Genomic DNA, 17,160 nt, shown 5'->3' with positions numbered 1-17,160 from the left:
GAGAATTTAGATTTGACTTAAACAACTAATCTTATTTAAATGCTAAATGTTAGAAACAACTACCCTAGATTTTAAAGAGAGATGTAAAACTCCCATTTTCCAAAGTCCCAAGCCTTCCATTCTGCACCAGCTGAACTCAACACATAATATATTTTGTCTCGTAGCAGAATCACATCTAGTACTGGACACAGTTCTGGGTTGTGGGAGCATGGGCATGGTTGGAATGCTGTCAACTACAGACAGGAAAAGGAATATATTGTTTGATTCAGTCCTTGAGTATTACTGCCTCTTCACCAGAAAGCAACAGGTGCTGCAACTCGGATCACAGTTCTCATTTGTGTCGAATATCTTTTTGTCTTGATGGCAGCATTGGGTTAATGAAGAATGCCATTCACGTGTTTATAATAAAGTAACAGAGTGTGACATCTAACTTTATCTATGCTATTTTTGAGACACCTTACCCTTCCACAGCCACTGGGTTCCTTTCAGATCCAAATATGGCAGCCATTGGCTCTTTCATGATAAATAGCAAGTGCTGATCTGATCAGGGTAGCCATGATCATAAAAAAGATATGTTTTGACTTCATCAAACTTAAATGATGTTTAGATGGCTCCAGCTCTGTTCAGACAGTTTCCAATAATGTTGATTTTGTATCATGCTAAAGTGTAAGAATCCCAACATGTATGCTGACCAGTGAACACAACTTTACCATATAGCCATAACATATAGGAGCAGAAATAGACCACTCAGCCCATCCAGTCTACACTGCCAATCAGATCATTATGATCTGATAATTTTCAATCCTATTTTATTGTCTTTTCCTCACCTCACTTGATTTGCATACTGTCTAAAAATCTGTTTATTTCAGTCTTAAATATATTTAATGACCCAACTACACAGCCCTCTGTGGTAAAAACATGTTATAGACTCACTACCCTCTGAGAATAGAGGTTGCTCCTCACCTCTATCTTAAATATGTAACCCCTTATTCTGAGACTCTCCCATGTGAAACAATCTTTCCATGTCTACACTGTCAAATTTTGTGTGTTTCAACAAGGCTGCCTCTCAATTTTCTATATTTTGATGAAAACAGTCCATCCATAACCTGGTATCACCAGTTAAACCTGTGGGACCGCCTCCAGTGCCAGTATACCTTTCCTTATGAAAGGGGCACAAAACTGTTCAGAGCATTCCAGCCATGGTTTGACTAGTATCTGGTGTAGTTTTAGTAAAATCTCCCTACTTTTATATTCCATTCCCTTTGAAATAAAGAGGAGCAAGTGAGGACTGCAGATGCTGGAGATCAGAGCTGAAGAAGGGCTTATGCCTGAAACGTCGATTCTCCTGCTCCTTGGATGCTGCCTGACCTGCTGCGCTTTTCCAGCAAAACATTTTCAGCCCTTTGAAATAAAGGCCAACATTCTATCTGCCTTCCATACTGCCCTTTAAATTTGGATGCAAGTTTTTTGAAAAGGAAACTTGTTTGTTAGCTCCTTTTCAAATAGTAAATTTGAGTGCAGAATGACCTTTAAGATATATAAAAATTGCTTTTAATGTGGCTGCAGGTTCAAATATTGCAAATGTATAAACAGACTATTGGACATGTGTCAAGAGTCAGAGGTTAATGGTCACTGCATCAAGATGCAGTTCATATGGTTACCAAAACTATGTTAGCAAAAGCTGGAACATAAACATAAACATGCTGAGACCCTTCTGGGTCGAGTAGTGACTCTACGGCAAAACCATCTATTCGGAGTATTGTTAAAACTAAACTCAACTATGGAGTTGCCAATCTCATGAGTTCATTGTAAACAGGTTCAGACACTGGTGATACAGGTGACACAGTAGCCCAGTGCTGCTGCCTCACAGTACCAGGAACCCACGTTTGATTCTGCCCTTGAGTGACTGTATGGAATTTGCATGTTCTCCCACGTCTGCAAAAAGACATCCTGCTTCCACTGGGTGCTCCAGTTTCCTCTCATAGCCCAAAGATACAGTTAGGTGGATTGGCCATGGCAAATGTGGGATAATGGGTATAAGGTGGGTGGCTAGGTCTGAGTGGAATGCTCTTTGGAAGGTCAGTACAGATTCAGTGGGCCAAGTGATGTGTTGATGCACTATGACATATCTAGATTGTTATGAAAGAGTTATTCAGTGCAAATGTCAACAGCATTGTTGAATGGTCTGTTGGTAAATGGGCTAGCAAGTTATAAGTGATTATTGCTCTTGATATGTAGCACTTTTTGCAAATGTGAAGGAGTCTTGCAGTGAACGAGGTAAACTCACTCAAAATTGATTGCAGCAGTTTGCTCAAGCATTTTGCAAATTTGTGTTGTCCAGAAACAATAAGAGATAATATGATACAACAATACATTGTGGTTTTTTTTTGCCTTGGACAGTCAATACATGTGGAGTTGAGGGTAGTGGTGGAGTTGAGGGTGGTGGTGGAGTTGAGGGTGGTGGTGGTGGTGGTGGAGGGGTGGGGCGGAGAATGTCAGCCATACCATATATAATACGAAGGTCACCACCCCTACAAAAATTCAACAACCACCTCTGCAATTTGCCCTCTGTGAAGTTGTGAAGTCATGTGTCATAGCAGGTCCTATTGATAAGAACCTGAATTTGTCATTCGGCATGACATGGATTTTGTTAAGTCTGACGACTGTTGTCACTTTGTCTGGTTTACACTTGCCAGGGTTGGCTTGAGTTTATGATGTTACCAGACATTGCTTATGGAAGTATGCCAAGTTGTTAAGTACTCCACAGTATGCCAGATATACAGGTATACTTTCAGGGTCTCAGCATCTTTTTTGATGGTACTTTATGGTGAGATAATCGTAATTCTTGAATTTGAATTCAACCAATATCTCTTCCAGTTTAATGTAGGATGACAGCACACTACAATTGATAGGGAATAAAATGCTCAAAGAAAGATGGAATCACCAGTAACTTCCACCACCTTGTATACTTCTGAAATGTGGATAATTCAATTGTGATATTTAAATCCACAGGTGCGTCAAAAAATAAACTTCACACAATTTAATAAACACCATTCTGCACTCAAATATACCTCTGTAATGGAGCAAGCAAATAAATTCCTTTTCCTCAATGCGTTAACTGAGAAATAGGTTCTCCACTACTATCTACCACAAATTTGCATTCACTGGTCAATATATATGTTGGGATTAGGCCGTTCCACATGCAATCAGATCTAAAATATTGGCAATTTCATGAATGCAGCCCTGGACATCTGCTTACCATGTAAGCTTGTTGCCAAGATAGACTGATTCAAAGATATCATGTGTGATAATGGCTACTCTCATTAAATCATCACACTCTATATTGTGCAAAATCACAAGAGGTGAAAATGTGTTGCTGGAAAAGCGCAGCAGGTCAGGCAGCATCCAAAGAGCAGGAGAATCGATGTTTTGGGCATGAGCCTTTCTTCAGGAATGAGGAAAGTGTGTCCAGCAGGCTAAGATAAAAGGTAGGGAGGAGGGACTTGGGGGAGGGGCGTTGGAAATGCAATAGGTGGAAGGAGGTTAAGGTGAGGGTGATACGGTGAGGGTGATAGGCTGGAGTGGAGGTGGGGGCGGAGAGGTCAGGAAGAAGATTACAGGTTAGGAAGGTGGTGCTGAGTTTGAGGTTTGGGACTGAGACAAGGTGGGGGGAGGGGAAATGAGGAAACTGGAGAAATCTGAGTTCATTCCTTGTGGTTGGAGAGTTCCTAGGCGGAAGATGAGGCGCTCTTCCTCCAGCCGTCGTGTTGCTATGGTCTGGCGATGGAGGAGTCCAAGGACCTGCATGTCCTTGGTGGAGTGGGAGGGGGAGTTGAAGTGTTGAGCCACGGGGTGGTTGGGTTGGTTGGTCCGGGTATCCCAGAGGTGTTCTCTGAAACGTTCCGCAAGTAGGCGGCCTGTCTCCCCAATATAGTGGAGGCCACATCGGGTGCAGCGGATGCAGTAAATGATGTGTGTGGAGGTGCAGGTGAATTTGTGGCGGATATGGAAGGATCCCTTGGGGCCTTGGAGGGAAGTAAGGGGGGAGGTGTGGGCGCAAGTTTTGCATTTCTTGCGATTGCAGGGGAAGGTGCCGGGAGTAGAGGTTGGGTTGGTGGGGGGTGTGGACCTGACGAGGGAGTCATGGAGGGAGTGGTCTTTTCGGAATCGACATTTCGGGCATGAGCCCTTCTTCAGGAATGAGGAAAGTGTGCCCAGCAGGCTAAGATAAAAGGTAGGGAGGAGGGACTTGGGGGAGGGGCGTAAGAAATGCGCTGTCTCTCCTGCTCCTTGGATGCTGCCTGACCTGATGCGTTTTTCCAACAACACATTTTCAGCTCTGATCTCCAGCATCTGCAGTCCTCACTTTCTCCTACAAAATCACAAGAGGGCCTATTACTGTAATGCTAATCCCTGAAAAATGCCAAGTCTACCTCTAATTACTCTGGAAGGGGGAGGTGTCTCAAAACATGAACAACAGACAAAGCGAGCTGTCACACATTGCTAGTTTGCAGTGAACACACATGGTATTCTCTACAGAGAACTGCCATCAAGCCAAAAGACATTCTGCATGCCACACATTTGAGGAATTTGGTATACGAATTTCAGTTCAAGTGCAATACTAGGTACATAAGCCATGTGTTTCGACCACTGGTAGACTATTTCAAACAGCATGTCCCTTTAATTGTCCATAGAAGGAAATGTACCAACTGTGCTCAAGGAACCTGTCCTTACTAAACTCTGAACATAGTGTCTAGCACCAGACATGATTCTGCTATTGGACGATATACACCAAATAATCCAGACTGGAGCATTAGGCTTGTAGTGCATTTAAGTTGCATCTGGAGAGACTACACGTAGTCACACACAGTGCCCTTAATTTACGCAGGCATAAGGAGTTTTTAACATAAATTGCATCTTCCCCATGGAAAATGATTATGGAAACTGTTAGAAGCTGGCAGGGCAACAGTCTTGCTTCAAATGAATTTTTAATCGAACTAGCTGTAAATTGGATGCCAGTATGGAGAACAACATGGTAGAGGTCATGTGACTACAAGCCAGGAAGCATATTAGTACAGTATTGCATTTATTTCCCAAGCACAGACCTCCAATCGCTGGTCAGGGCATTCCTATGTGGACCACAGCAATCAGGATCTGCCTGCCCTGAGTTATAATCGGCGAGCTAAGACTAAGTTGACAGATCCCGCTGCATCTCTATGGTAATCTCTAATGATAAGAAAGTTAACATTAAGGCACTTTACCTGAATGCTCGTAGCATTCATAACAAAGCAGACAAACTAATGGCACAGATCATCGTGAATGATTATGATGTGGTAGGCATCACAGAGACGTGGTTACAGGGGGGTCAGGACTGGCAGTTAAACATCCAAGGGTTTTCAACTTATCGAAAAGACAGGGAGGTGGGCAGAGGGGGCGGGGTTGCCTTGTTAGTTAAGAACAAAATTAAATCTATGGTGCTGAATGACATAGCGTCGGATGATGTGGAGTCTGTGTGGGTGGAATTGAGGAACCACAAAGGCAAAAAAAACCATAATGGGAGTTATGTACAGACCTCCTAACAGTGATCAGGACCAGGGGCGCAACATGTACCGGGAAATAGAGAAGGCATGTCAGAAAGGCAAGGTCACAGTGATCATGGGAGACTTCAATATGCAGGTGGACTGGGTAAATAATGTTGCCAGTGGATCCAAAGAAAGGAAATTCATGGAATGCTTCCAGGATGGCTTTTTGGAACAGCTTGTCATGGAGCCCACAAGGAAGCAGGCTATTCTGGACCTAGTGCTATGTAATGAACCAGACTTTATATAAAATCTTAAAGTAAGGGAACACTTAGGAAGCAGCGATCATAATATGGTAGAGTTCAGTCTGCAATTTGAAAGAGAGAAGGCAAAATCGGATGTAATGGTGTTACAGTTAAATAAAGGTAATTATGAGGGCATGAGAGAGGAACTGACTAAAATAGACTGGAAGCAGAGCCATCAGGGAAGACAGTAGAGCAAAAATGGCAGGAGTTTGTGGGTAAAATTGAGGACACTGTACAGAGATTCATCCCCAAGAAGAGAAAGATTATCCGGGGAGGGATTAGACAGCCATGGCTGACAAAGGAAGTCAGGAAATCTATCAAAGAGAAAGAGAGAGCCTATAAAGTGGCCAAGAGCACTGGGAAATCAGAAGATTGGGAAGGCTACAAAAACAAACAGAGGATAACAAAGAGAGAAATAAGGAAGGAGAGGATCAAATATGAAGGTAGGCTAGCCAGTAATATTAGAAATGATAGTAAAAGTTTCTTTCAATACATAAGAAACAAACGACAGGCAAAAGTAGACATTGGGCCACTTCGAACTGATGCTGGCAGCCTAGTGATGGGAGATAAGGAAATAACAGGAGAACTTAATAAGTACTTTGCGTCAGTCTTCACAGTGGAACAGTTTCCACACTGTAATGTAATCTAATGTAAAAAAAAATCTAAAGACATGAGTAATATCCCAACAATTAAAGGGAGTCAGGGGGCTGAGTTGAGTATGGTTGCCATTACAAAAGAGAAAGTGCTAGAAAAGCTAAAAGGTCTTAAAATTGATAAATCTCCTTGCCCTGATGGGTTACATCCTTGAGTTCTGAGTGAGGTGGCTGAGGAAATAGCGGAGGCGTTGGTTGAGATCTTTCAAAAGTCACTGGAGTCAGGGAAAGTCCCGGATGATTGGAAGATCGCTGTTGTAACCCCCTTGTTCAAGAAAGGATCAAGGCAAAAGATGGAAAATTATAGGCCAAATAGCCTAACCTCGGTTGTTGGTAAAATTCTAGAAGGATGAGGTTTCTAAATTCTTGGAAGAGCAGGGTCGGATTAGAACAAGTCAACATGGATTTAGTAAGGGGAGGTCGTGCCTGACAAACCTGTTGGAGTTCTTTGAAGAGGCGACAAGTAGGTTAGACCGGGGAAACACAGTGGATGTGATCTACCTAGACTTCCAAAAGGCCTTTGGTAAGGTGCCACACGGGTGGCTGCTGAGCAAGGTGAGGGCCCATGGTGTTCGAGGTGAGCTACTGGTATGGATTGAGGATTGGCTGTCTGACAGAAGGCAGAGAGTTGGGATAAAAGGTTCTTTTTCGGAATGGCAGTCGGTGACAAGCGGTGTCCTGCAGGGTTCAGTGTTGGGGCCGCAACTGTTCACATTGTATATTAATGATCTGGATGAAGGGACTGGGGGCATTCTAGCGAAGTTTGCCGATGATACAAAGTTAGGTGGACAGGCAGATAGTAGTGAGGAAGTGGGGAGGCTGCAGAAGGATCTAGACAGTTTGGAGGAGTGGTCCAGGAAATGGTTGATGGAATTCAATGTGAGCAAATGCGAGGTCTTGCACTTTGGGAAAAAGAATAGAAGCATGGATTACTTTCTAAACGGTGAGAAAATTCGTAAAGCCAAAGTACAGAGGGATCTGGGAGTGCTAGTTGAGGATTCTCTAAAGGTAAACATGCAGGTCGAGTCCGTGATTAAGAAAGCGAATGCAATGTTGTCAATTATCTCAAGAGGGTTGGAATATAAAAGCACCGTTGTACTACTGAGACTTTATAAAGCTCTGGTTAGGCCCCATTTGGAGTACAGTGTCCAGTTTTGGTCCCCACACCTCAGGAAGGACATACTGGCACTGGAGCGTGTCCAGCGGAGATTCACACAGATGATCCCTGGAATGGTAGCTCTAACATATGAGGAACGGCTGAGGATCCTGGGATTGTATTCATTGGAGTTTAGAAGATTAAGGGGAGATATAATAGAATCTTACAAGATAATACATGGCTTGGAGAGGGTGGACGCTTGGAAATTGTTTCCGTTAGGCGAGGAGACTAGGACCCGTGGTCACAGCCTTAGAATTAGAGGGGGTCAATTCAAAACAGAAATGCGGAGACATTTCTTCAGCCAGAGAGTGGTGGGCCTGTGGAATTCATTGCCGCAGAGTGCAGTGGAGGCTGGGACGCTAAATGACTTCAAGGCAGAAATTGATAAATTCTTGATGTCACAAGGAATTAAGGGCTACGGGGAGAATGCGGGTAAGTGGAGTTGAAATGCCTATCAGCCATGATTGAATGGCGGAGTGGACTCGATGGGCCGAATGGCCTTACTTCCGCTCCTATGTCTTATGGTCTTATGGTAACATGCTCCAAACAATGAGGACTTTCTCCTCATGTTGAATAGATTGACATTCCCTTTCAAAACCTGATTTCTTGCATATCAGTCCTGATGAGTACGAGAAGAAAAGCTTTGACTCATGTCTCTTTTTGTGTAATGATTCAGTTCTGCGCTAGAAAGCAACTATTTCTCTACGTTGCTGTTGATACGAGGCAGATCCTTTTTGTGATTGTAAACTATGTATGTGAAATGATAAATATCATTTATGGAAGTAAAGGCACAATGATGTTGGTATCAGCTGGCTGTTCAACTTCCCAGGTTTGCAGGATGTTTCCAAATTGTTAGGCTTTCTCACTTCACTCATACGCCAAATCTCAAATGGATTAGAGCCGGAGAATGAAAATCAACTTGTCCTGTTAATTATGAACCTGCACTCACAATAAACCTCTATTTTAACCATCCTTACTGCCTCCATTGCACTGATTTATAATACAAGGCAGGATGAAGATAAAATTGATGTAATAAAGCAATTACCACAATATATTGCCACATGAAGGCTATGAAATAACCCCTTACCTATAATGCATTTGCTGCTATGCTAACAAATCTGCACAAGGAACTCTATATAAAATGTAATCAGCACGGTGGATGTTTGCTACTGTTCTTACTCATGAAGTGACACAAACCTTTGAAATTTGGCCGTATTCTTGGATCATAGGTGACCAGTAATCTGTTGAGGATGTTGCTGGTGGAATTTGCAGGTACTCGTGCAAGGTCTTCAGCAGACTGCTCACTATAACAAAACAAAACATTGTGAATGTTCAATTTGCTTGGAACACCATAAGAAATGCATACAAGAGCAAAGTGTTTGGTTCCCTCAAGCCTTCTCTGCCATTCAATAGGATCATGGTTGATCTAACATTCCTCATGCATATTTTTCTGTATTTTCCCCATAATCCTTGATACCCCTTCTGATCAAGAATCTATTTCTGTCTTAAATATACACAAAGATTCTACCACCACAGCTCGTTGTGACAAAGCAGTTCCAAAGACCCAAAACTCTCAGAGAAGAAATTCCTAATCTCAGTCTTAAATTGTCACCCCTTTATTCTGAGACTGTTCCCTCTGGTCCTCGACTCTCCATCCCTCTCAGCATTTACTAGGTCAAGCCCCTTAAGAATCTTCTAAGTTTCAGTGAGATCACCTCTCATTCTTATGAATTGCAGTGAATAGAGTCCCAACCTGTTTAGCCTTTGCTCACAAGGCAATCCCTCCCGACCAGGGATCGTCCCAGTAAACCTTCTCTGAACTGCCTCCAATAAAATGATGCCTTTCCTTAAATATGGGGACCAAAACTGCTCGTAGTACTGCAGATGAGGACTCACCAACACCTTGTATAGTTGCAGTAGGACTCCCCATCTCTTACACTCAAATCCATTTGAAATAAAAGCCAACATTCCATTAGCCTTCCTGATTACCTGCTGCACTGTTTTCTAGCTTCCTGTGTTTTGTGCACAAGTACCCCAAGTCCCTTTATGTTGCACCTTTCTGCAGTTTTTCTCCATTACTGATTCTTTGTTCTCCCTTCCGAAATGAAGGGAGAACATCACATTTTTGCCCACTTACCTTATCAATATCTCTCTATAAACTGTACCACTCTCACAACCTGTATTTCCACCTATGTTTGTGTAATATGCAAATTTGGCAATCATATATTCAGATTAGATTAGATTACTTACAGTGTGGAAACAGGCCCTTCGGCCCAACAAGTCCACACCGCCCCACCGAAGCGCAACCCACCCATACCCCTACATTTACCTCTTACCTAACACTAGGGGCAATTTTAGCATGGTCAATTCATCTAACCTGCACATCTTTGGACTGTGGGAGGAAACCGGAGCACCCGGAGGAAACCCACGCAGACACGGGGAGAATGTGCAAACTCCACACAGTCAGTCGCCTGAGGCGGGAATTGAACCCGGGTCTCTGGCGCTCTGAGGCAGCAGTGCTAACCACTGTGCCACCATGCCTTTACTTCCTTCTGCCGAGTCATCAATCTATATTGGAAATATTTGCAGTCCCAGCACCAATCCCTGCGGAACCCCAACCTGGTTACGGGCTGTGAACTGGAGGAAAAATCCCTAACCCTGATTAATATTTCAATTCTCTATGCATACCAATATGTGATGTCCAATACAGTGGGTTCTTATTTTATTTTCCACCCTTGAACCTCACTCCTCCAACCCCAGTTCTCCCCTTCCACTAATCTCCAGATACAGCGCATTATCCTCCGCCACCACCTACAATCAGACGCCATTACCCAGGATACATTTCCCTCGCCATCCGTAGCTGTGTTCTGCAGAGACCACTCCCTCCATGACTCCGTTGTTAGGTCCATGCCCTGCAGCAACCCACCCTCCACACCCGACACCTTCCCTTGCTGCCGCAAGGGGTGTAAAGCCTGCATCCACACCTTCCCCGTCACCACTGTCCAAGGCCCCAAAAGGATTCTTTCACATCCAGGAGAGATATTCCTGCACATCCAAACACATCATCTACTGTGTCCATTGCTTGCGATGTGGTCTCCTCTACATTGGGCAGACAGGATGACAATTCACAGAACAGTTCAGGGAACATCTCTGGGACACATGCACCAACCAACTGCACTGTCCCGTGGCCAACCACCAACTCCCCCTCCCACTCTCCCAAGTCCTGTGCCGTCTCCACCACCAAATCCAAGCCACCGACACCTGGAGGAAAAATGCCTCATCTTCCGCCTTGGGACCCTCCAACCACACGGCATCAACGTTGACTTCACCGGTTTCCTTACCTCCCCTCCCCCCACCTGATCCAAGATCCTATCCTCCAACTTAGCATTGCACTCTTGAACTGAGCTATCTGTCCATCTTCCTTCCCACCTATCCGCTCCACCCTCTCCTCTGACCTATCACCATCACCCCCACTTTCATCATCCTATCACCTTCCCAACCCTCTTTCCCTCCCATCCCCACCCTCCTATTTATCTCTAAGACCCCTCTCCCCTTTATATTCCTGATGAAGGACTTATGCCTGAAACATCAACTCTCCTGCTCCTTGGATGTTGCCTTATCTGCTGTGCTTTTCCAACACCACACTTTTTGGTTCTTACGACTAAACATTTTTGAGCTATGTTGTTGAATACCTTCTAGAAGTTCAAGTACAACACATCTGCTGGTTCCCATCTACCTACTTTGATTGAAACTGCCTCAAAAAACGGCACGGTGGCACAGTGGTTAGCACTGCTGCCTCACAGCGCCGGAGACCCGGGTTCAATTCACGCCTCAGGCGATTGACTGTGTGGAGTTTGCACGTTCTCCCCATGTCTGCATGGGTTTCCTCCTGTTTCCTTCCACAGTCCAAAGATGTGCAGGTTAGGTGAATTGGCCATGCTAAATTGCCCGTAGTGTTAGGTAAGGGGTAAATGTAGGGGTATGGGTGGGTTGCGCTTCGGCAGGGCGGTGTGGACTTGTTGGGCCGAAGGGCCTGTTTCCACACTGTAAGTAATCTAATCTAATTTAATCTAATTAGTCAGGCACAGTTTCTCTTTCATGAAGCCATGTTGACTCTACTTAATCAGATTAAGATTTTTCAAATGTTTTGCTACTACTTCCTTAACAATTGATTCAAAACCTTTCCAACAATAGATAGTTGGCTAATCAGCCTATAGTTACCCGTTTCTTACCTCCCTCCCTTTTTGAACAGTGGCGTCACAATGGCAGTTTTCCAGTCCTTCCTTACTTCTCCAGAATACGATGATTTTTGGAACCTTACATCCACTATCTCTGTAACTGCCTCTTTGAGTATCCCAGATGTAAGCCAGTAGGGCTAAGGGATTTATCTGCCTTTTGCCTCATTAGTTTGTCCAGTACTTTTTTGTTAGTGATGGTGACCGTACTTAATTCCTCCCCCATATTCTTTAGTATTAATTGAATGTTCAAAGTATCTTCCACCAATACACACTGATGCAACCTGTTTAATTCCTTTGCCATTTCCTTGTTTTGCAAACTACCTTCCCAAATTCATTTTCTAATGGGCCCATGTTAACTTTGACCTCTCTTTCTTTTTAATGAAGCTCTTATTGTCAGTTCTTAAATTCCTCACTAGTTTGCCCTCGGAGTTTATTTTCTCTCACTTTCATTATCTTTTTTGTCCTCCTCTGCTGGATTCTGAATTTGTCCCAGTCTTTGGGGCTGGCACTGACTTTTGCCTTCTTCAATGCTTTTTCTTTCAATTTATTACTCTGCTTAACTTCCTTGATTAACCATGGTTGGTTCGTCCCTCTCGGAGAATGTTTCCTCTGTACGGAGATGTATTTTTGCTGAGAGTTATGAATTACTTCCTTAAAAATGTCTAATATTGCTTTCTTACACTCATTTTTGCTAATCTATCTGCCAGTTCACTTTAGCTAACTCTAACTTCATTTCTTTGTAATTCCTTTCACTTTAGTTAAACAGAGCTGTTTCCAACCCAAGATTCTCATTCTCAAACGGAGTATTAAATTCTATTATGTTACCATCATTACTTCCTGGGTGCGATATTTTACTTGGAGGTCACTTATTAAACCGATATTATTACCAAATCCAATATAGCCTGCTCCCTGGTTGGCTCCATGACATGTTGCGCTAGGAAACTATCCCAAGCACGCACTGTAAATTCATTGTTGTAGCTACTCATTCCAATTTGGTTAACCCAATCAACATGAAGATTAAAGTCACCCATAATTATTGCACTATTCTTTTTACATGCTCCTATTATTTGTTGATTTATAGCCTTTGCCACATAGTGACTACTGTTTGGGGATCTGTACACCATTCTTGCCACGTCTCGATTCCCTGGCTGTTTTTTGTATTTTCGCCCAAATGGACTGTACATCATCAGAATCTAGATCACACTCACAATTGTCCTTATTTAATCTCTTATTAATACTGCTTTTCCATCTTTTCCATCCCTCTCGTCTCTCTGAAATATCAAGAATCCCTGAATGTTAAGTTCTCAGTTTTAATCTCTTTGTAACCATGTTTCTGCAATGGCTGTGAGATTATATTCATTTACTTTGATATGTTAGTTCATCTACTTTATTCCAAATGCTTCAGTCTGTTGTATTCTTGAATTTCCCTACACTCTTATGGTTCCTTGATACAACATGACATTCACACATTCATAGTTGTATTTGCTGACAACAATCAACCCCATCACTAACTTGCAAAGCTACCTTCTTTTTTTATCTTTAGTTTTATAATTTTCCACACAACTGGGCAAAAAAGTCCCAATCACATAAACAGCCACACAAAAAGACACGAGAAGACACAGATATTACAGATAGGGTTGGGAAAATAAGTCAGGGAAGCACAGTTCAACATCAATCTGAACTACATGCATCAATGAGATATTTTGTTTCTGTTCCCTTTCAACTCTGAGGAGGACATGAGGTTGTAGACACACTGATTCTCAACCCTTAATTCACCATTGAAGATACACTTTTTCAATGTCTCTCAAGGGGATATCCTTTTTCCTATCATGAAGGAATGTACAGAGACAGAGAATGGTTAGCTGCTTCGAATGTCCTTTAACTTCTCATAGAAGGGAGAGTAAGAGAGATGTGTTATCTTTCACAGATTGATGGTTTCTGCCAAGCTGTACAAAGCTGTTGTCCCTTAATCAGTTGTTATGACTGCAGAGTACTCCAAAACAAACAACAACACACATACACAATATCCTGCTTAGAAAAACCCAATTAAAATTGTTTCACTGAACAAAACTGATAATTGACAAATGCTCACAGAGCAAAGGTGTCTATTGCCCCACGACTTGAATAAAGCCACCTTGCAAATAAATCACGAGATTCATTTATTCTTTTTTAAAAATTCAAAACTTCTTCCACAGTTCCTTGCTGTAAACAGTATTGTTTACCATTTTTAGTCCAGAAACCAGAAAATAAATGCTGTCTTCATAAAATTAAGAAGTCAATGCTAGCATAATGCGAGTAACAGTAATGTGGGAAACAAAGGTCAATGAAGGGCAGAAAGGGACAAGAATAAACCTAAGAAATGGGCAAGGCTGAATGCTACAAAGATATCAAACAGGATAAATTAATGGTCATGTATCTGAATACACTAATCATTCATAAAGTAAACAAATTGTTAGTAACCAGTTAAGTAAATAAATATGATTGGATGGTCATTACAAAGACCTGGAATGCATGATGATGAGAACTGAATCCCAAATATTAAGGAGGTACATGACATTCAGGAAGAATAGAAAATTTAGTGAAGGTGTAGCACTGTTGATAATTGGTACACTAGCTAGAAATAACCTCAGTTCACGAGATTAGGATGTAGAATCAGTTTGGATAGAAATGAGTAATTATATGTAACGGAAATCACTAGGGGGAGTGATCTACAGTGACAATAATATAGCAAAAAGTATATAAGAAGAAAATTTGAGTTTATTTTACAAAGGGACAGCAGTGATCGAGGGGGGGTGTTTAATCTACATACCTTGAAAAATCAGATCAGCAATGGTAACTTGGATGAGCAGTTTATAGAATGAACATAGAACATAGAACAATACAGCACAGAACAGGCCCTTCGGCCCACGATGTTGTGCCGAACATTTGTCCTAGCTTAAGCACCTATCCATGTACCTATTCAATTGCCGCTTAAAGGTCACCAATGATTTTGACTCTGCCACTCCCACAGGCAGCGCATTCCATGCCCCCACCACTCTCTGGGTAAAGAACCTACTCCTGTCATTCCCCCTATATCTTCCACCCTTCACCTTAAATTTATGTCCTCTTGTAACACGCTGTTGTACCCGGGGAAACAGTCTCTGACTGTCTACTCTATATATTCCCCTGATCATCTTATAAACCTCTATCAAGTCACCCCTCATCCTTCGCCGTTCCAATGAGAAAAGGCCTAGCACTCTCAACCTATCCTCGTACGACCTATTCTCCATTCCAGGCAACATCCTGGTAAATCTCCTCTGCACCCTCTCCAAAGCTTCCACATCTTTCCTAAAGTTAGGCGACCAGAACTGCACACAATACTCCAAATGTGGCCTTACCAAGGTCCTGTACAGCTGCAACATCACCTCACAACTCTTGAATTCAATCCCTTTGCTAGTGAACGCTAATACACCATAGGCCTTCTTACAAGCTCTATCCACCTGAGTGGCAACTTTCAAAGAGCTATGAACATAGACCCCAACATCCCTCTGTTCCTCCACCTCACTAAGAACCCTACTGTAAACCCTGTATTCCGCATTCTTATTTGTCCTTCCAAAATGGACAACCTCACACTTGACAGGGTTGAACTCCATCTGCCACTCCTCAGCCTAGTTCTGCATCATATCTAAAACCCTTTGCAGCCGACAACAGCCCTCCTCACTAACCACAATTCCACCAATCTTCGTATCGTCTGCAAATTTCCTGACCCACCCTTCGACTCCCTCATCCAAGTCATTAATAATAATTACAAACAGCAGAGGACCCAGAACTGATCCCTGCGGAACTCCACTTGTAACTGGGCTCCAGGCTGAATATTTACCATCCACCACCACTCTCTGACTTCGACCGGTTAGCCAGTTCTCTATCCAACTGGCCAAATTTCCCACTATCCCATGCTTCCCACATAAGCCTACCATGGGGAACCTTATCAAATGCTTTACTAAAATCCATGTACACTATATCTACTGCTCTATCCTCATCCACATGCTTGTCACCTCCTCAAAGAATTCAATAAGACTTGTAAGGCAAGACCTACCCCTCACAAATCTGTGCTGGCTGTCCCTAATCAAGCAGTGTCTTTCCAGATACTCATAAATCCTATCCCTCAGTACCCTTTCCATTACTTTGCCTACCACCGAAGTAAGACTAACTGGCCTGTAATTCCCGGGGTTATCCCTATTCCCTTTGTTGAACAGGGGCACAACATTCGCCACTCTCCAGTCCCCTGGTACCACCCTCGTTGACAGTGAAGACGAAAAGATCGTCTCTGCAATTTCCTCTCTTGCTTCCCACATAATCCTAGGATATATCCCGTCAGGCCCGGGGACTTGTCTATCCTCAAGTTTTTCAATATGCCCAACACATCTTCCTTCCTAACAAGTATCTCCTTTAGCTTACCAGCCGGTTTCATACTCTCCTCTTCAACAAAACGGTCCCTCTCATTTGTAAATCCTGAAGAAAAGTACTCATTCAAGACCTCTTCTATCTCTTTCGACTCAATACACAATCTCCCACTATTGTCCTTGATCGGACCTACCCTCGTTCTCGTCATTCTCATGTTTCTCACATATGCATAAAAGGCCTTGGGGTTATCCTTGATCCTACCCGCCAAAGATTTTTCATGCCCTCTCTTAGCTCTCCTAGTCCCCTTCTTCAGCTCCCTCCTGGCTATCCTGTATCCCTCCAACGCTCTATCTGAACCTTGTTTCCTCAACCTTATGTAAGCCTCCTTCTTTCTCTTTGCAAGACATTCAACCTCCCTCGTCAACCAAGGTTCCCTCACACGACCATCTCTGTCCTCCCTGACAGGTACATACATATCAAGGACACGTCGTATCTGTTCCTTGAAAAAGTTCCACATTTCAACAACATCCTTCCCTGACAGCCTATGCTCCCAACTTATGCTCCTCAGATCCTGTCTTACAGCATCGTAATTACCCTTCCCCCAATTGTAAAACCTACCCTGTTGCACGCACCTATCTCTCTCCATAACCAAGGTGAAAGTCACAGAATTGTGGTCACCATCACCAAAATGCTCACCCACTAACAAGCCCATCACTTGTCCCAGTTCGTTACCAAGTACCAAATCCAATATGGCCTCCCCTCTGGTCGGACAATCTACATACTGAGTTAGAAAAGCTTCCTGGACACACTGCACAAACACCACCCCATCCAATCTACTTGATCTAAAGAGCTTCCAATCAATATTTGGGAAGTTGAAATGCTTTTGTGATTATTTCCTAGAGCAGC

The 17,160-nt window shown here is 43.0% G+C and overlaps 1 protein-coding gene across 2 annotated transcripts in view; it reads right to left on the bottom strand.

Moving 5' to 3' along the window:
* The window catches only part of glrbb (glycine receptor, beta b), a 228,152-nt gene that overhangs the window by 151,193 nt on the left and 59,799 nt on the right, over nucleotides 1-17,160 (bottom strand). For both annotated transcript variants that reach the window (XM_087979820.1, XM_087979821.1), the window contains exon 3: nucleotides 8,831-8,937. In XM_087979820.1, coding sequence (XP_087835946.1) covers nucleotides 8,831-8,937 — 107 coding nt within the window. The remainder of the gene's footprint in view (nucleotides 1-8,830; nucleotides 8,938-17,160) is intronic.

Source organism: Chiloscyllium plagiosum, unplaced genomic scaffold, assembly GCF_037043375.1.
Source record: "Chiloscyllium plagiosum isolate Xiang-an unplaced genomic scaffold, Cpla_swu_hap1 HiC_scaffold_36, whole genome shotgun sequence".
NCBI classification, from domain to species: Eukaryota; Metazoa; Chordata; class Chondrichthyes; order Orectolobiformes; family Hemiscylliidae; genus Chiloscyllium; species Chiloscyllium plagiosum.
This window is presented reverse-complemented; position numbering and strand designations above follow the sequence as displayed.